The sequence below is a fragment of the Podarcis gaigeae genome (genome assembly GCF_964106915.1).
Source record: "Podarcis gaigeae genome assembly, chromosome: 13".
NCBI classification, from domain to species: Eukaryota; Metazoa; Chordata; class Lepidosauria; order Squamata; family Lacertidae; genus Podarcis; species Podarcis gaigeae.
The window spans coordinates 37,598,063-37,618,304 of NC_139689.1; the positions used below are offsets into that span (position 1 = coordinate 37,598,063).

Consider the following 20,242-nt stretch of genomic DNA (forward strand, 5'->3'; position numbering starts at 1 on the left):
ATCAGCCCCTGCTGTGAAGGCCACATGAATCTGTTGGTGGCATTCCAAGACAAAGTTTGGCTGGGATGGTGCTTCATTTCAGCCGGAGCTCAGCCGCAGGACCTCTTTGCAACATGGAGTCAAAGTGGGTTATGATGACCCAGGGTGAAAGTGTGGGTCCAAAATCCCTGTTTGGAAAGAGGGGAATCATAATAGATGTTTAGAAGAAAGAAGAGAGAAGGGAGTCGTTCTGACTCAAAATAATAACAACCCCACACTTAACAACCTAATAATCTTGAGTTTATCCTGAAATCTTTAACAACAAGCAAGTTGAAAGGAAGCAAAAGCAGAACTTCTTGATGTCGTGTGCTGTTAACCCAGGAAATTCACTTGCACAGGGAATTGTGCTTGCTGCAAACACAAATTGCTTTTAATGAAAACTTGGAAGGGAGGTGCGTCATACACTTAACGGCCATGATAGAAGTGAAGGAAATAATTGAGTGTCGTGCTGTGTTGAATGCTCCATCAGTGCACACATTTTAGTTTGCCAGTTTCAGAGGGTGCGCAGGGTGGGGGGTTGGAAAACCCCATTGTGCAAGCAGAAGATCTTGTCCAGGGCCTCTGCACAAGACTTGTTAGGTGAATCCTGCCCACAATCTCCACTTTGAGGAATGGTGCAGTGGGTTAGTCAGCAGGGGTCAGCAAACGTTTTCAGCCGTGAGCCGGTCCACAGTCCATCCGACCTTGTGGGGGGCCGGACTATATTTTGATAAAATATATGAATGAATTCCTATGCCCCACAAATAACCCAGAGATGCATTTTAAATAAAAGGACACATTCTGCTCATGCAAAAACACTAGGCAGGCCCCACAAATAACCCAGAGATACATTTTAAATAAAAGACACATTCTACTCACGTAAAAACACGCTGATTCTCGGACCGTCTGCTGGCCGGATTTAGAAGGCGATTGGGCTGGATCTGGCCCCCGGGCCTTAATTTGCCTACCCATGGGTTATTGCATCTGGCTGTTAGCCAGAAGGCTGGTAGTTTGAGCCCACCCAGGGATGACTGTGGGCAGGATTCCTGCATTGCTGGGGGTTGGACTAGATGACCCTTGGGGATCCCTTCCAACTCTGCAATTCAGTGATACCACATTGATCAGCCATGAAGCCCATTAGGACAAATCACTGCCTTAGCTTAACCTACGCTGGAGATGGTGCCAGTCCCATCAACATAAGCCACCCTGAGCTTGATGGAGAAAGGGTGGAATACAAATGTTAAGAAATAAATGGGAGGGGGGGGTCACCATCCAGGTCAGTTGAGGGGAACACTTGGCCCTCCAGATGTTGCTAAACTCTGACATCCATCTCACCTGGCCATCAACCATGCTTGTTGGGGCTGATGGGAGTTGGAGTCAGGCAACATCTGGAGGGCCACAGCGTCCAAACACCTGGTCTACTTCTTTGTAACACAGGTGTCATGTGGATGGAATCTAATAGGGAGGAGAGGCAATGGGCCGGGAGAAGAGAGCTGCCCATTTTGGATGAATGCTGCACCTGCTGCCTTCAACCCAGTATGGCTCTTTTTTCCTGCATCCTCAAATAAAGCTATCCATTCAGCTTTGTAGAGCAGTGAAAGAGTTAACCAAAGCATCCCAGCAATTCAGTCCCAAGTGGCAGAGGTTGATCATGGAGCAACTGAAGGTCTGTTTCAAAAGGAAAGGGCCTGGTCCTCCCTCCAAGAACAAGAAAATTAGGATTCCTCCTCCACCAAACATTACAGGGAAAGAGAGCGATTTGCTGGAAAAAATAGGGGGGGGAGGGGAGAACCTCTTGCCACATTAAATGCTTCTCTATAAATAGAATTCCTATCCTTTTCCCCATTACCAAGTTTGAAAAAAAGTGGTTTCTTTGGGAGATATAACTAGATCACACAAATGGAAGCTATTTTCTGTTTTCTCCCTCTCATTCTCTGCCCCCAAGCCGTTTAAAGGAGCAACGTCAAACAGTGGAGGCCCCATGTGGCAGTCTCTGTTCATAGTTGTAGGCCAGCTGTCCTCCGTCTGGTGCCTTCCAGGTACTTGGGACTACAACTCCCATCAGCCCCAGCGAACACCCTTTGTCCTGTTAACTCCCAGGCCGCACCTCTAGGTCTTCACCACTGGACAAAGGCAACATCAAGCTATGAGTTGCACCACACAGATAAAAACTTCCCTTTCTTTTCTCAACACCTTAAACAAAGTGGGTTGCATCCAATGATAGTCTTGCTCAGAGCATACCCATTGAAATGAATGAATCGGAGTTGGTCATGTTCATTAGCTTCAGTAGGTCTACTCTGAGCAGGATTACCATTGGGTACAACCTCCCCCCACCCCTATTTTTATAATGAAATCATTTCACACATTTCCATCTGCCGGACATCAAAGTGTATGGTGATCAAATTATGCGTCCGCATGTATGGGTCAGGCCTCAGTTCTACTCTGATGCTCTGTTCGTAGGGCCAGCCCTACCATTAGGCAGAGTGGGGCATTCTTCCATTCTCCCTGAGCTAGCCTGATGCCCTGAGGTACACTGTGGAGTGCTGTCCCAACCACCAGTGTTGAAATAAGGTAACAGCTGCCAGCCTGGCTGGATTCCATTGCATGGACTGGGGAACTTGGTCTTAGGCAGCAAACTTTCCTAGGGCCTGCCAGGTCAATTAACACATGAACCAGCTGGAACCTCTGCTGGATTATTATTTTTTAAAGTTTTACAATTCAACCACAGAAAACGTTTACGTAAAGCATGTCAGAATATTTATAGTCATTGGCGATTGCACCATAGAATTCCCATAAAGGGCTTCATAAAATGTTGTTTAATAGCAGCTGGTATGAGTTGATCTTGGACTGGTGCGATGCAGAACTAACCTTGTAACCCTATGCACACTTGTCTGGGAGTAAGTCTCATGGAATTATTATTATTATTATTATTATTATTATTATTATTATTATTATTATTATGGAACTCAGCTTCCGAATAGGCTTGCACAACAGTTTCCCCTTGGACACAGAGAAGATTCTCCCTAACCCAGCAGAGATATTCCTGAGGATAGAATAGAGAACTAAATAGAATAATTAGAAATACATTGAATATATTTCCAGGGAATATGAGAGGTGGTTAGAAGAGTGCAGCACTAGGGTAGCCTGATGCAGACAAAGACAAGACAAATCCTTAATGCAATCTGCAGCTGCTGAAGTTCTACACAGCTGTGCAGGAGCCCTGATCTCTTTTTCATCCAGTGTGGTGTAGTGGTTAAGAGCGGTGGACTCGTAATCTGGTGAACTGGGTTCGCTTCCCCGCTCCTCCACATGCAGCTGCTGGGTGACCTTGGGCTAGTCACACTTCTCTGAAGTCTCTCAGCCTCACTCACCTCACAAGAGTGTTTGTTGTGGGGGAGGAAGGGAAAGGAGGTTGTTAGCTGCTTTGAGACTCCTTAAGGGGAGTGAAAGGCGGGATATCAAGTCCAAATTCCTCTTCTTCTTTGCCTTCTTCTTCATCTGCCCACCCTCGCACACACATCTGGATGTTTCGATGGGAGATGAACTGCTTTGGCAACGGGTGTGCCTTATGCCTGTAGTTACCACAACTGTTCCTCTCTACTCAGGAAGACAACCACAACTACTATATATCTCGAATGTACGGTCCAAGTGAAGCACGAGCCAAGGAACTATGGGTAGAAGTTACAGCAGCCAACAGGAGCCAAGTCAAAGTCCATGGAATCCTCTCCAATACGCATAGGCAAGCCTCGGTGAGCATCTCTTTTCACCTGTTGGCTATGTGCTTACCTGTCTATGTATCCATTGCTACCAACAACCTGCCATTGCTTTTCCAGCCACTTTTCTTTGGTTGTCCTTTCCCTCCAAACCGTGATTAGTGTCCAAGATTTTGATAGAAAATAGATACAGTTTTACGGTGCAGGGGAAAGCTGACTAGAAAACATTTCATCTTGTCATATTTTGGCTTCCCTCTACCTATGTTAAAAAAAAATTGAGGGCTGAAATGCCAACATCTCCTTATTTTAACTGCTGTATCAGCGTAGGGAGAAGCAGGTATTTCTGCACATAACACAAAACACTAAACTATGGTTTGTTAAGCTATGGTTTAGCAGGTGTGAGACCTGACTGGAAGTTTAAGTGTGATTTGTTGTTGGTTTATGAGCTTTGGTTAGTTTTAATCATGGCGTAGTATTACGTGTAAAACCAGCACCCTTTCCTAACCATGGTTTGTTTGATGATGCCACCCAGACACTCGTCTAACTACAAAAGCACAAGGGTGGAGGAGCTGGAAAACAGAGTAACATGTTGGAAACAAGCCATGGTTTCTTTGATTGCCTGTAGGACAACTTGTGATTAACTCATGGTTTGTTAAATAAACAACTTGAACAAACCATGGTTTAGCACTATGCTGCTAACTAGCCATTCCTGAGCTCCTACAAGGTGTGACCAGCAAATCAATACTAAAACATCTGCTTATCTTATAACTGCAGCAGCAACATAAATCAGCAATTGTGTTGTCAGCCTATTCTTCTCTGTGCAGGCATCTCACAGAATTCTAAAGCCTTGGCCATTGATTTTTCTAAACTCATAAACTCTTAGTCACAGTCATAGCCAGTTTATTTAATTACCGCATTTCCTACAAATACATTTGTGCTCAAAGCAGTTTACTGAAAACAGTCTAAAATGCGATAGAAGTAGAGGAACCATAATATTCCAATACAAATTGTATTACTACAACATAGCGCGGACATAAACCTTAACTGAAAGGTTAATTAACAAAATACCTTCACATCCCAGAGAGGTACTGAAAAGAAAAGAAAAATACAGAAAGATTGCTTATCTTCACTGTAGCGTTAGCATATGTTGTGCAGGTATTGTATGAGTTAACACCATGTGTTTTTTGTCTGGGACTTTTACATAAACACAGACCTACACCAATATCTTGGCTGTGTTGTCCTTTCCCCCTCCACCCAAATGGATCATATTTTCTCCAATATTTTGAGTGAAACCTTAAAATTAAATGAACTTCCAAGGGGAGGGAGGTGGAGACTGCACATAACAATAGAGCCTTTTTATTATAGGGGAATACACAGAGAATAAAGTGTTGCAAGTTAGGGGGAATAGTTTTATGAATTTGTTGGATCAGTTATTATTTGCACGAATGAATTCACACAAGGGTTGCACTCCTCCATCAAGGGTTTCATCTTGAGAAGGGGAGCCCATTTGTGCCAACATCTTGCCCTCCACCAATGAAATCTGTACCCCAGGAATGTGAGCTGTACTTCCAGTAAAGCCTCACACAAGTGTAGTAGAATTCAGCACCTTAAGAATCTCAGCCTCGTTTTATATACATAATAAATGGCAGCAAAGATGGGCTGGAAAATATACCTGCAGTTTTTGACAAATTCTCAGAAGCCAGAGGAGGGGATGGGGTGCAACCCCCGTATTTTGCAAAGCTCCTTGCCCCTCTCTGTGACGAGCGGAAACAGAATAAATTATGCCAGTAGGTAAATACATGCACATCTGCTTAATTTGCAAGCATTTAGTTTAATTACTGGCTTTCCTTGGCACAGAATCTGGATTCCGTCCCCACCATTCCTTAATGCTCAAGCCTATATTTGTACGCTTACAAGTTCCTCCATTTGATCTTGAACCCTGTGGAAATTTGGGGTCGTGGACATGCTCAACCTATCACCCAACAAGCCTCCTGTCTTAACGCTGTTATTCCCATCTATCCTCCTACAGAGAGTCATCCTATCATTTGACTTCCCCTTCTATGGGCATTACCTGCGGCAAGTCACCATAGCAACCGGAGGTGAGCTTCACTGGGTACCACATTGGATTTAAGGGATGCTGTTTTTTTGCAAAGATTTTCAGAATACTGAGGGGGGGGGGATGAGGAGTGCCTGTAGCAAAGGTACTAGAAGCAACATGGCAACGTCCTTTGTGATATCCCTATTCCTTTACCCTAAGTGCTTGGACTGCAGCCACTTTGGGTGGGAAGTGTGGGCCTGGTTTTGCCCCACTCCGGCCAATCTCACTGTTGCCTTTCCAGCAAGACTAGGCTCTATATTTCTGCTTCCTGAAATGGGGGGAAAGCGTTGATTGAGGGGGACTCTGAAGTGAACCTGCAATACGATAATTTATTTCTCTTACTCATGTGCCCTGGCTTGGATTCTCCACATAACATCATTGGGGGAACCTGTGACCCTCCAGACTACAACTCCCATCATCCCTAGTCACTGGTCTATGGTGTTTGGGGCTGATGGGAGGTGGAGTCCAACAGCAGCTGGAAGGCTCCACTCTCCTGGCCTAGAAGGAAAGCAAATTGATAATTACCAGAAATTATTCTCATTCGTATGCTCTCCCTCCTTTCAAGTAGGGTGTCTGTGTGTCCTATTTTTTCCCAAGGACAGCCCTCTATTTAAAAAAGCTGGCCAGTCCAAGTCCAGCTTAGAGATAAAGAACCATGAGAAGGGAGGGCAGGAGGGGCATTAACGTTGCTCACCAGCAACCCGGACAACAGACTTAGTGGGCACCCAGGTCACCTGGTCACATTCTACGGAGAGATGTGACTTTATTTCTATTTAAACCATAGCAATAATTTCTGCTCTTGCATCTGAAATATACTCGGAGTCGAGTGTGGATTTCATGCTCTTTATTCAGCTCATAGTAGTGAGGAATGAAAGTCCCCTCAAAGTATCTGCTTTATATACATTATTTACACAATGGGCTGCACATGATTGGCTAATTCCTGGATTCTCCTGTAGGCCAATAAGGTTGCGGATTCACTTCCACCTGGAGCTGGATTGGGTGGCTGCTGCGACCAATCATACTGCTGCATTGTTCTAGGACCCATCAGACTGCTGCATTCTGAATCCTATTGTTCTAGGACCAATCAGACTGCTGCATTTTGGATCCTATTGTTCCAGGACCAATCAGACTGCTGCATTTGGATCCTATTCAACTCAGTACATAACACATCTATTCATAAAAAATAGCACATGCAAATTGTGTGCAAGTTCTGTATGCCCAGCTCCTCACTCACAATGCAAAAGTGACCGCCCTACTACCAAGCTCAGCCAATAGAACACAGGGCTCTTCATCTCTGGATCGTAGGTTTGAGCCCCAATTTTGAGTGAAAGATTCCTGCATACTAAGGGGTTGTACTAGATGACCCTCGTGGTCCCTTCCAACTCTACAATTCCATGATTCTGAGATGCTTCAAGAAGCTCTGGAATGAGGGGCTGAAAGAGAAGGCAGGCAAATGGCGGCCAGAGGGCATCCCTGATGTCCAAGTCACTTTGTGGGTTGCCCACATTCAAGCAGAAGAACACTTGCTTTACACACACAGAAGGTCACAGTTTCAGTCTCCAACATTTCCAGGAATGGCTGGTAATGTTCCCTTTTGGAGAGTGTAAATAATACTGAGCTAGATTGACCAATTGTTTGATTAGCTTCAGCTCCGTATGTTTCTGTGTTCACGAGACCGGGCGGATCGCAGAGCAAGCGTGAGTCACAACCCCCATCGCTTCTTCTGAAAATCTGTTCTGCCTCAACTCATCCTTCTGCCCCTCCTGACCTCTCTGGACCTCCTGCGCTCCCACTTGTGGCGACATCTGGAATCTATCTGTGGTGTTTACTGGAACTTCTCGTTTCTCCACCTTCCTTGCCGTCACCTCCGCCGCCCAACTGGCAGCAGCTGTGCTGCTTGCCTAGCTCTGAGGACCGGAATGGCTTGCCCCCTCTGCTCTGAAATCCTGCAGTCTGTAGGTTTTCAGCACAGCAGCAAGGCTTGAAAGGTTTGCCTCGTAGCTGAGCAAGGCGGTCGGCTTGATGATTTTATGTCTCCACACTGCCACTGAAGCAAAACCCACCTCCCCTCCCCTTCTCCCACCAGAGCAATGATGTCTTTGGTTTGGTGGCTAGCAAAGTGGGTTTTATTTATTTGTTGCATGTTTAACCTGCCCGTCCTCTGCGGCATGCGAAAGGGGATGCGTGTTCCTCTCCCCTCGCTCTCCACAACGACCCTGTGAGGGAGATTAGGCTGAGAGATGGTGACTGGCCTAGTGAGCTTCATAACTGAGTGGGAAATAATAATAATAATAATAATAATAATAATAATAATAATAATAATAATAATAATAATAAATTTATACCCTGCCCTCCCCGGCCAGAGCCGGGCTCAGGGCGGCTAACACCAATAAAATCACAGTAAAAAACATAATGGGGGGGGGGACCAATTTAAAATACAGGTTAAAATGCAATTTAAAATGCAGCCTCAATTTAAAAGTAGCTGATAAATCAAGACCATAAGGGGAGGGAAACATAAGGGTCAGACTGAACCCAAACAAAGGCCAGGCAGAACAGCTCTGTCTTGCAGGCCCTGCGGAAAGATGTCAAGTCCCGCAGGGCCCTGGTCTCTTGTGACAGAGCGTTCCACCAAGTCGGGGCCAGTACTGAAAAGGACCTGGCCCTAATTGAGACCAGTCTAATAGAGTGGTCCTGAGTTGTGTGTCTGCACCCATGCGGCGCAGGGTTCCCGTTTCCACTGTCGTAGAGCCATCCAATCAGCAGTATGAAATGGGAGCCTTTTTAGCCGCTGAGAAGAAGTATTTTCCCCCTTTGTGCCCATTGGAGCCAATCAGGAGATGAGTCAGCCACTGAGGATTGGCTCCTAGGGTCGCTCTGGAGAAAATGAATGGGAATCATAGAATTGTAGAGCTGGAAGGGACCACAAGGGACATCTAGTCCAACTCTTCGTGATGCAGGAATCTTTTTGCCCACAGAACATTGAGGAGGAGTGGTTCTGCATGCTAAGCCTTTAGGAATACAGAAATGCCGCAAGGTGCATCTGTTTCCACGGAATGGTGTGCAATGGAACCCTATGGACCAGAGCACGCCAGGCACTCCTGTCTTCCACTGCCTCCCGTAGTTTGGTCAAACTCATGCTGGTAGCTTCGAGAACACTGTCCAACCATCTCGTCCTCTGTTGTCCCCTTCTCCTTGTGCCCTCAATCTTTCCCAATATCAGGGTCTTTTCCAGGGAGTCTTTTCTTCTCATGAGGTGGCCAAAGTATTGGAGCCTCAGCTTCAGGATCTGTCCTTCCAGTGAGCACTCAGGGCTGATTTCCTTCAGAATGGATACGTTTGATCTTCTTGCAGTCCATGGGACTCTCAAGAGTCTCCTCTAGCACCATAATTCAAAGGCATCAATTCTTTGGCGATCAGCCTTCTTTATGGTCCAGCTCTCACTTCCATACATCACTACTGGGAAAACCATAGCTTTAGCTATACGGACCTTTGTTGGCAAGGTGATGTCTCTGCTTTTTAAGATGCTGTCTAGGTTTGTCATTGCTTTTCTCCCAAGAAGCAGGCGTCTTTTAATTTTGTGACTGCTGTCACCATCTGCAGTGATCAGACCTTGCTATACCAACCACTTAATATTCTCAGGGGAGGGGTTACATTAAATAATATGTCTGAATGTCAGATGTGTAAGTGTAGGTCTAGAGACAATGGATAAAGCAAACATCATTAGCTGTACTGCTGGATAAGTGTTATTGTATTTGTATTTGTTAATGGTTATTGTATTTGTATTTGCTTGAAAAACCTTTTTTTTTCCTTTTTTTAAACTGAAGTCACTCTGAAAGAAGTTATTGCCACTCTCCAAATCATTTGCCCATGTATGTGTACAGAAAATAATAGACCTAGCTGAAAGGCAGGACATGGAGATCTGCACTGATTGTTGCAACACATCCCTAATTATTATTATTGTATAATTGTAAGATTATTGTAGAAGGTTGTGTACTCTTAGAAGGGGTTGCGGCTGTGAGGGTGTGTAGCTGTGGCTATCCTGAAGAGCCCCTGCACTTCTGAATTTGCTTCCACTGGTGTCACGGCAGCACTCTGGCTCTCTAGAAAGTGACCCTGGGGTTCCTAGGAGTCACTGGGGAAGAAGGCAACAGGATTGTAGATGGTGACATAAAATAGCTTGTCTCCCTCCCTCCCTCGGTCTCTTTGCCAGGCTTCATCTTCATGGGGGACGTCATTCATCGGATGCTGACAGCCACGCAATATGTTGCTCCTCTCATGGCAAACTTCAATCCCAGCTACTCTCGAAATTCCACCATCAAATACTTTGACAATGGTGAGTCCTCTTCACATGCAGACTTGGGGAAAAAATCATTGGGAGCGCTTACTATCTCCCGTTTTGTTTTACACCAGAACCAGTCTTTACTTTGCAAAGCAAAATGTGAAAACCCAAAATTCTCTGCTTAGGTACTTTTCGCACAGGTCTATTTGTTTTGCAACCGAGAGGTATAGCTGGACTATCGTTATAGGAGCCAGCTCCTGGGGGCTAAGGGACTTAGGAGCCCCCCCCCCCCATTAGGGGACCAGGTCCCATCAATATTCAGAGGGTGTTCAGCTCCGCCCCCTGACTCCTTACGACTTCGCATACGTGATGTCAGAATGTTGTGTCAAGCCCCCTCAACCATGTTGAGAAGCTGGCGCCTCTGACTATAGTACCAACTCAATTTGCCTTTATTTCACACTTATGATATTGATAACTCCCATTAGCCCTAGACTGTTCAGGCCACTGTTCAGGGATGATGGGAATTGTAGTTCAGCAATGTCCACAAGGCACCAAGATGGAAAAGTCTGGGTTGGGCTAATCTATGGGCAAGTGGGTGGCCCTGCCTTGTTCTTTGCGGAGAGCATGGCTAGTTGGCTTATGAGTTCCTTCCTTTAATCTGTGAATGATAGCAGAAGTTTCAAGTTCCTAGTCCCCATGCCAGCTGTTAGGGTAAACCAATGGCCTTCTCATATCACCCCTTCTCCTGCTCTTCTTCCTCTTCAGGGACAGTCTTTGTGGTTCAGTGGGACCAAGTGTACCTGGAAGGAAAAGAAGACAGAGGCTCTTTTGACTTCCAGGCAGCTTTGCACAGTGATGGCAGAATAGTCTTTGGCTACAAAGAGGTGAGGGGAGTTAGTTTCTGGGCTCAATTCAAAGTGCTGGTTTTGTCCTATAACACCTTAGGCAGCTTGAGACACCAATACCTTAGAGACCGCCTCTCCTTGCATGAATCTACCTAAACCAGGCTCATTATCTGAGGCCCTTCTACGTGTGTGTGTTTGTCCCCATCCCTCCGGGGAGGTGCGGGGTGGTGGCGGCAATATGAATATAGGCATTATGGGTGGTGGCTCCTGGTTGTAGAATGCTCTTCCCAGAGTGATGTGCCTGGAACCATCATTGGGAACTAAGTAAAGACATTCCTCTTCACCTAGGCATTTGGCTCTTTATTGGAATAATATGGTTTGAAGATGCCCTAGCCTGTATTGGTGTTCATCTTTTAGTAGGGTGGGATAGAATTTGTTCTTCTTTTTTTTGCAGGTTGAGCACTTTTAGTCAGTGAATGTTCTTTTATCTTTTGGCTAAAATATAAAATATAGGTCAGGGGTCAGCAAATTTTTTCAGCAGGGGGCCGCTCCACTGCCCCTCAGACCTTGGGGGGGCGGATTATATTTTGAAGGTGGGGGAAAAGAATGAATTCCTATGCCCCACATATAACCCAGAGATGCATTTTAAATAAAAGGACACATTCTACTCATATAAAAACATGCTGATTCCTGGACCGTCCGTGGACCAGATTTAGAAAGTGATAGGGCTGGATCCGGCCCACAGGCCTTAGTTTGCCTACGCATGACATCACAGAACTAAAAGGTGTGGTGAGACTCCAGTTCTTTGTTGTTTCCTCTGCTAAGAAGTTCATCAAAGTCTTAGCCCAGGGGTCTTCAACCTTTAAGACAAAAAGAGCCACTTGGACCCGTTTCCAAAGAAAAAAAAACTGGGAGCCGCAAAACTCGTCATTATAAAAATAACTTTTTTGTCACTTTTTTATTATTTCTTTGTTTGACCCCTCAGAATTACTCCTCATAGAAATAAACGTTAAATTAACAAGTTACCTTTTTTTTGTGTGTGTTCTTCACTCCCCTTCAAAACAGTGACCAGCGTCCATGCCCCCTTTCAATGCAGTGACCAGCGTACATGCCCCTTACAATGTAGCGGGCGGGCGGGCGGGACGGTGCGTGACTAATGCACGCACCGCCCCCATGCGACGTCACAGCCAGTACAGCGCCCGCCACAGTGGGGAGTGTCGGGACGCACAATGCGCCTCCTCCCCTCGCTAGTTTCCACCCCGGAGCCGCATGTGGCTCTTTTACACCATTGCCTCGGCTCCGGAGCCGCGGGTTGCAGACCCCAGTCTTAGCCATTTAGGAGCAGAGACACTCTAAGAGTGGGTGTGGAATTACCTTTCTTTAACTCCATGGATGGGATTTTCTAAGCCTTCTTTCCCCTTTCCTTGCTCCAGATCCCCATGTCTGTCCTGGAGATTAGTTCTACACAACATCCCGTCAAAGCTGGACTCTCAGACGCTTTCATGATCCGTAACTCCTCCCCTGGGGTGCCTGGTGAGTCTGGGCTATTTGGAAGAGGAGAAGGATGAGAGTGGATCCCTAGACAGGTAGACCTATTGGCTGGAGAGCTCCAAGTTCAGAGGACCAGTTGCTGAAGAGCCGCAGAGGGTGATAGCTATTGTCCTCCTGTCCTGCTTGCGGGCTTCCCATAGGCATCTGCTTGGCCACTGTGGAAAAGAGGATGCTTGACTAGATAGATCCTTGCTCTCCTCCAGCAGGGCTCATCTGAGGTTCCTCTGAGGTTTTTCTGATAGGTTCTTATTTTAGACAGACAGTGCCAGGGCTGAGGGACATGCCTACCACCATAAGCCAACAACCTCCAGCCATATTATCCTACCCCTTGTGCAGTAAGCAAAAGGGAATATGCATTCCAAAGAAGAGAGCTCAACTGGTTATTGGCCAAGTAAATAAACACCCAAAGAAGGGAGGAGCTGGATTCTACATTCTCCAGGGATTTCCTGCTATATAGGGAGTTGGAGGGCCAAAAAGCTTTCTTCCAACCTCTATTTTTTTTTACAGGTATTTACTGGACCGCTTCTCCTGGTATGCCTCACAAAGGACCTTAAGGTCCATGAATAATATTAGTTTAGTGGTCCCGGGCCCTAAGGAAGTCAGATTATCCTCCACCAGGGCCAGGGCCATCTTAGTGATGGCTCTGACCTGGTGGAATGCTCTGTCCCATGAGACCAGGGCCCTGCAGGATCTAACTTCCTTCCACAGGGCCTGCAAGACAGAGCTATTCCACATGGTTTTCAACTTGAACTTAGCCTGATCTTTTATTCACCTTCCTTCCCCCCCCCCTTCCCCTTTTTATGAAGATTACCCGCTCTGGAATCCCATAGCTAATTCTCCCCTGGTCTCCTCGCTGGCCCTGGTGATCATCTAATGGACTAATTTAGCCAGCTAGCCCTGGTGATCATCTAATGTTTATTGGATGGATTTCCCCCTAAATTGATTTTTGAATTCTGAATTTATTGTTATTCACGCTTTATACTGTATTTTATGCTGTTTTTTGTTGCATCAATTAAGTGTTTTAAATTGGTTGTTAGCTGCCCTGTGCCCGGTTTTTTGAACTGGGAAGGGCGGGGTATAAATAAAAATATATTATGATTATTTTATAAAATGCCAGAGGTGCTCCAAAACTGCTCACGAGCTGCACCATCATATTTAACCGTGCAAAGATCTGCATGGCTGCAATATGAGACTGCGCCCCACAAGACAGAGGGCAGAGACCCGCTTTAATTGAATACCCCCATCTTTGCCTTTTTTTTTAGAAGCTCACCGTCGGACCATCTATGAATATCACCGAGTGGAGCTGGACACCAGCAAGATCACTAGCGCATCGGCTGTGGAGTTTGTGCCCTTGCCCAGTGAGTCAGAAGCGCATTATGAAGCATGTCTCTAGCACACGGAGTCTCAAGCACTGTTGTCATGAGTTAGATGAGGATGTGTGTGAGGAAAGCCTTCTGGGTGTAAAGATGACAATACGAAGATGCATTTAGCAGGGAGTTTTGAAGAGAAGGGAGCTGTTCATACTCCTTCTTTGTGACTAAGGGCATCCCTCAGTTTGCTCTTGCCTTCTCCCACTTCCCCACTTGCAGCCATAGCTGAGTAAGGCAGAAACCCTTAAATCTGAGGGAGATGGTTGGAAATGTGTGCATAGATTTTCTTCCCTGCTGAAGTCTTGTGGCCTAACTCCACATTACATTAGTGTTGTGGCTTGTAGCCACATTGGAGAATATGTTTTTTTTTTAAGTCTGCTCTCCATCAAAGGAGACCATGCTGAGCTGCATGGACACAGGAAGGGAAGGAGATGCTCCATACTGACTTAGACCGCTGCACTGAGTGGACGCACTTGTCCAGGTGTACAGGGACACAGGTGGCACTGTGGTCTAAACTGCTGAGCCTCTTGGGCTTGCCGATCGGAAGGTCAGCGGTTCAAATCCCCGCAATGGGGTGAGTTCCCATTGCTCTGTCCCAGCTCCTGCCAACCTTGCAGTTCGAAAGCACGCCAGTGCAAGTAGATAAACAGGTACCACTGTGGCAGGAAGGTAAACGGCGTTTCCGTGCACTCTGGCTTCTGTCACAGTGTTCTGTTGTGCCAGAAGCGGTTTAGTCATGCTGGCCTCATGATCCAGAAAGCTGTCTGTGGACAAACGCCAGCTCCCTCGGCCTGAAAGCGAGATGAGCGCCGCAACCCTATAGTCGCCTTTGAGTGGACTTAACTGTCCAGGGGTCCTTTACCTTTTCCCTTTACAGGCAAGAGGCTTCCGCAGTTGTACCTGAAGATGCCGGGGACTGATCTTGGGTCCTTCTGCACTCAAAACATGTGATCTGCCACTGAGCTGTGGGAGATCTTCCCTGATCTTACTCAGCATGTGGCAACTCCAGACGTTTGGCCAGACGAATGTGACAGGGAGACCAAAGTGGGGGCTGACTGCAAGGTGGATTTTTGACAAGGGTCACATCCACATCATACATTTAAAACACATGGCTCTGCTTCCCTAAAGGATTCTGGGCAGTGTAGTTTACCTCTCACAGAACTATTATTCCTAGCACTCTTAACAAGCTACAACTCCCAGCATTGTGTGTGGGGGGGGGGGGTTTGGGGGGGAGCCATGCACTTTAAATGTATTACGTGGGTGTGACCACAGGCTTCTGGTTGCTTGTCACTGCTTTACAGACATTAAAAAACTGGAAGCTAGCTAGGATGCAAGATCCCATTGATTAAAGTGAGGAAAGCACCCCAGCAATTATGTATTCAACCAACAGCTGTTTTTTTTTGTTTATTTTATTTTTAAAAAGACACATTCTCTAACATCTCAGTGGCTTTTCGGGGACTTAGTTTATTGTAACCCCATTTGTGACGAAGAAGGGGAAGAATGAAAAATGAAATGAAAAAGTAAAAAGGGGAAATAAAAAAATAATAATAATCCACTAAGCACTCTTCGCAGCAGCACGTTCTGTACCTTCCACTCCTTGAGATGCATCACAAAGGAGATGGTTCAAGAGATAGCATTTAGCCCACGAGGACAATGCCAGGGAAAACAAAAACGTCCTGCTTGCCTCCATAAATACCCAGCGGAGGATAAACCTGTCCGGGAAATGCCAAGGTTATGCGCTTAAGCCATATCTGTTGGGTGTTTTATGACAACCCAAACAGCAGGCTCAGTCTGCTGCAGCACAGGCTATAAATAAGCACTCTGAAATGGTGTAAAAAAAAGGGGGAGAAGAAAATAAGCCGCTGTTGTGTTAAAAAAAACAAACACACACACACGTCTTTTATGACCACTTTGGAATGAAGACCAAAAATCAGATGAAAAGAGTCTATGGCACGGATGTGGCCCCCAGTCCTCTCTGTGGCCCTCAGATTTCTCTTCAGGGCACATGCTTCACCGGCCCTGCTTCACACTTCAGGTCTTTTCACCCAGCTGGAATTGCGTGCTTGAACTTGGATAATGACTCTCTGGTTGCCTGGTTGCAGGGCAGAGAACTCTATGCGTAGAAACTAGTCTCCTGTACAAGGGTAAAAAAAATTATTGCCTGGTACACCTGCTTTTAACTCTTGCCCCACCCTGATTTAAATCAGAGTCTCTATTTGTAAATTTGCACATAAACCTATAAGTTAGCATATGCAAATTTTCATGGAGATATGTACTGCAATTTCCCCTCTTTCTTTCTTTCTTTCTTTCTTTCTTTCTTTCTTTCTTTCTTTCTACAATGTTTAAGTAGCCTATACTACTACTACTATGATGAAGTGTTAAAGGTATTCCAAAGGAATGCATGACAGCAAAAAAGAGTCCTAATGAGCTCTAGTGGCAGGGAGTACTGCTGACCCTGAAATATTTTTAAAAAACAAAGTGTGGATATGTAAACTTGTAACTATTAAAAATGGAACGGGGGAAACGATTTTCTTACATGTTGCATTTCATACCCCACCTTACGTCCGGAGAGCTCTAAACTAGGCACCCCCAACCTCTGGTCCTCCAGATGTTTTGGGACTACAATTCCCATCATCCCTGACCACTGGTCCTGTTAGCTAGGGATCATGGGAGTTGTAGGCCAATATATCTGGAGGGCCGCAAGTTGGGGGTGCCTGCTCTAGACAGTATACGTCTTTCTCACTGCCTCCATAATAACCACACAAAAACCAGATTTTTTCATATACATAAAACAAAAAGTTGTCGCAGTGGGGCCGCAAGGTATTGGTAGGTGGCAGTGTGCTTTAGATGGCAAGGCACATCACGTCAAAATGTGGGAGCCCTCCTGCGCATTACGCTGAGCGGGGCCCTAGACCTCTGCCCCCCAAATCCTGCCTTGATGGCACCACTAAGCTGTCCGTGCCTTCCGTGCGCCCGCCCAGTTTGGCCTTAAGAGCTGAGACGGAATGGAAGTCATGTTGAGACACTTGCCGGAAAATTCCGGATCCAAGCACAAGCGAGGGGTGATCGATGAAATCAGCGAGAAACTATTTTCTTCGGTGACATGCCGAATGCTTCTCCCTGAGGGAAAAAGGCTTGTTAAAATCCGCTGCCAACACAATGGAAGGAGATTGGGATACATCCCCCACACCCCCGTTTTGCTGTTATGAATAGAATCACAAGTGCTTCCAGCTTTTTGCTGCGACTCTGAGAGATTGCTCCGTACCAGTTTGTTCCAAGAAAAGAGGAACAAAAGGTTTTTTACTTTTAAGTTAGGAAACATCTCAGCTTTCCCTCATTTCTCTTGAATTCTGGGAGGGTGTCCCTGGCCAAGACCTTGAGAGTAGGGTCAGATTTGCAGGGTGGGGTGAGGAAAATGGTTTCAGATTAACACACAAACTTTCTCAGCAGTCAAGGGAAGAGGTTTCGGCACAGAGTGGCCACTTAGCACCAAAAAAGAGGGGCGGATTTGCATAAAAATTGCATGCACTAACTTTCTTTATTGCACATTATATGCCAGCTTCCCCTCACCCCAGGAGCTCAAAGTGCCAGACATAATTATCTCCCCCTCCTCATTTAATCCTTCACAACAACCCTGTGTGGTAGGTTAGGCTGAGAGACAGTCAGTGGCCCAAAGTCACAGTCAGCTTCGTGGCTGAGTAGGAATTTGAACCCTGGTCTCTCATGTAGCCGATGTGGGTGGCGCTGTGGATCAAACCACAGAGCCTAGGACTTGCCATTCAGAAGGTCGGTGGTTCGAATCCCCGTGCCGGGGTGAGCTCCCATTGCTCGGTCCCTGCTCCTGCCAACCTAGCAGTTCGAAAGCACGCCAAAGTGCAAGTAGATAAATAGGTACCACTCCGGCGGGAAGGTAAACAGCGTTTCCGTGCGCTGCTCTGGTTCGCCAGAAGCGGCTTAGTCATGCTGGCCACATGACCCGGAAGCTGTACGCCAGCTCCCTCGGACAATAAAGCGAGATGAGCACCGCAACCCCAGATTCAATCACAACTGGACCTAATGATCAGGGGTCCCTTTACCTTTTTGACTCCCAGGTAGCCAGGCATCCAACACTCAAAAAGCACATCTTCCAGGCTGGCTTCTGCGTTGGCTCCTCTCATTTTGGAAAGCAAGTTTTGGAGCTCTGATTCTTTTCCTCTTTCCCTTGCAGCTTGCCTCCAGCACCAGAGCTGCGAAGTTTGCACGACATCTGACCTAACCTTCAACTGCAGCTGGTGTCATGTCCTGCAGAGGTAAGGCACACAAATGTGGGAGGGGATGCACATTCGCACCTCGAGAGTCAAATTAGCTCCCTCTAGTCTCATCCTATTTATGGTGCATTTATGGTGCAGCTAGGTAATTTTAGACCCTGGGACTTAATGAACTCAGGGTGGGGGGTGTGAAGAAGGATCCTCCCTCTTTAGATGGCAATGTCCCTTACTTCAAAATGTGGCAAGGCATCCCTATAGCGCTTGGGACCCTTGCACTCATTCGACTGAGCAGCCAGTTTGTAGGTATTTCTGGCCCAAAGTCCTGCCTTGTTTGCCCTGCACGACACTTATGTAGGGCTATGACAGAATAAAGATGTACCGGTAGCAAATATATTTTTTGTGGGGAGGGCGGTTCAATTACAAGCTTTTTCAAAAGCAAGTTTAGGAAAGTATGCACTGGCTACCAATTAGTTTCCGGGCCCACTTCAAAGTGCTGGTTTTGACCTGTAAAGCCTTAAGCTGCTCAGGACCGTAATACCTCAAGACAGTGGAAGACAGGAGTGCCTGACATGCTCTGGTCCATGGGGTCACAAAGAGTCGGACACAACTAAATGACTAAACAACAACAACAACATTTGCCTGCAGCTTAGCCTGCCCAAAGCGCCCCGATATTTGATATGTGACCAGCTGCCCAAGATGTGTGGCTAGTCTTTACAGTTTGAGTCTTTATTTTTTATTTGTTTTTAGTGTTTTTATTTTTTTACCAACAACCAAAACAAAAACAGTGAAAACCCCCAGGTGGCTGATACATTGGGTATACATAATCAATAATAGCATATTCAAATCAACCATATGTACAATTCTGTATACCTTAACACTCCTCCCTCCGCAAGGTTTATTTAACTTTTAACATTTTAATTGCCCCAAATTGTTCAAACCTGCCCAGTTTGAGTCTTTAATATCCAAGATGACTTGCAATATGATTTGCAGTACAGTCGTACTTTGGAAGTCGAACGGAATCCGTTCCGGAAGTCCGTTCACCTTCCAAAATGTTCGGAAACCAACAAGCTGCATCTTTTTGGGCGCAGCCTTACTGTGCACCCAGTGTACTGAAATCCAAAATCAGTCTATGCAGATGCAAACGGAAGGATACGGTTTGCCAAGCTTTCCATCTCTCCTGAAGAATAAGGTTAAGTTCTTCTGCAGCAGAGACAGAAAATCCCATCAGCAAGAAGGAACATTTCAGAGTCTTCCGGCCCAGCTGTGTTGGCATGGAGTCGCCCAGTTCCTCAGGGAAAGCCCTTTTGGTCTCCCTGTTTGTTACATTTGCTTGTTCGTGTATCTGGTACAGTACACCCATCTGGGGATTCCGATTATAAAACCATATACTTAAAAATAACCTAGCCCTCCCACACAGAATTGAGGCCAGATGCTCATATTGCTAGCTTTCTACTGCTAGTTCTGTAGGCATTTTGAAGGGAGCGCACTCCTTACAGAGAACAGGAGGCCATAAAAGCCGCAAAATGCTTTAGCAACCCAAGGAGCCGGGGTGGTGTTGTGCTTAGGGGAAGGGACTAGGCTGTGTTCCTTAATATCTCCAGGAAGCGATATTTTTATGGGTACTTGAAAGAAGCCTTGATTGCTAACCCACAGAAACACAGGAAGCTGTGTTCTACACAAACTGGCAGAGACTCTCTCGAAGGCCTACCTAGGGATGCTGAAGATTCAACCTGGGATTTTCTGCATGTAAACCTGACGTTCTACCACTGAGCTATGGTGCATCTAACTTGAAAAATAGTTAATTTGTATATATTTCTAGTGAAATGAATAAGGTTCCATAAGTGCATGTCTTTCCATATCTCAGGCCTGGTTTCTTCCTAGCATAGGAGCCAACTCCTAGGGGCTGAGGGGTTTTTTGCCTCCCCCATAAAATATTTGAGGGCCCCCCACAAAATGGTGTGTGTGCACCACATCGTGTGATCAATTATGTGGGGTGTGGCTTACCTGTTGTTGTTGTTGTTTAGTCGTTTAGTCGTGTCCGACTCTTCGTGCCCCCATGGACCAGAGCACGCCAGGCACTCCTGTCTTCCACTGCCTCCCGCAGTTTGGTCAAACTCATGC

General features: G+C 46.1%; 1 protein-coding gene across 2 annotated transcripts in view; it reads left to right on the forward strand.

Annotated features, from left to right (window-relative positions):
* PLXDC1 (plexin domain containing 1) overlaps positions 1-20,242 on the forward strand; it is a 62,368-nt gene that overhangs the window by 27,522 nt on the left and 14,604 nt on the right. For both annotated transcript variants that reach the window (XM_083709532.1, XM_083709533.1), the window contains exons 3-9: positions 3,624-3,767; positions 5,761-5,830; positions 10,040-10,162; positions 10,874-10,992; positions 12,387-12,486; positions 13,767-13,862; positions 18,082-18,163. In XM_083709532.1, the coding sequence (XP_083565658.1) occupies positions 3,624-3,767; positions 5,761-5,830; positions 10,040-10,162; positions 10,874-10,992; positions 12,387-12,486; positions 13,767-13,862; positions 18,082-18,163 (734 nt within the window). The remainder of the gene's footprint in view (positions 1-3,623; positions 3,768-5,760; positions 5,831-10,039; positions 10,163-10,873; positions 10,993-12,386; positions 12,487-13,766; positions 13,863-18,081; positions 18,164-20,242) is intronic.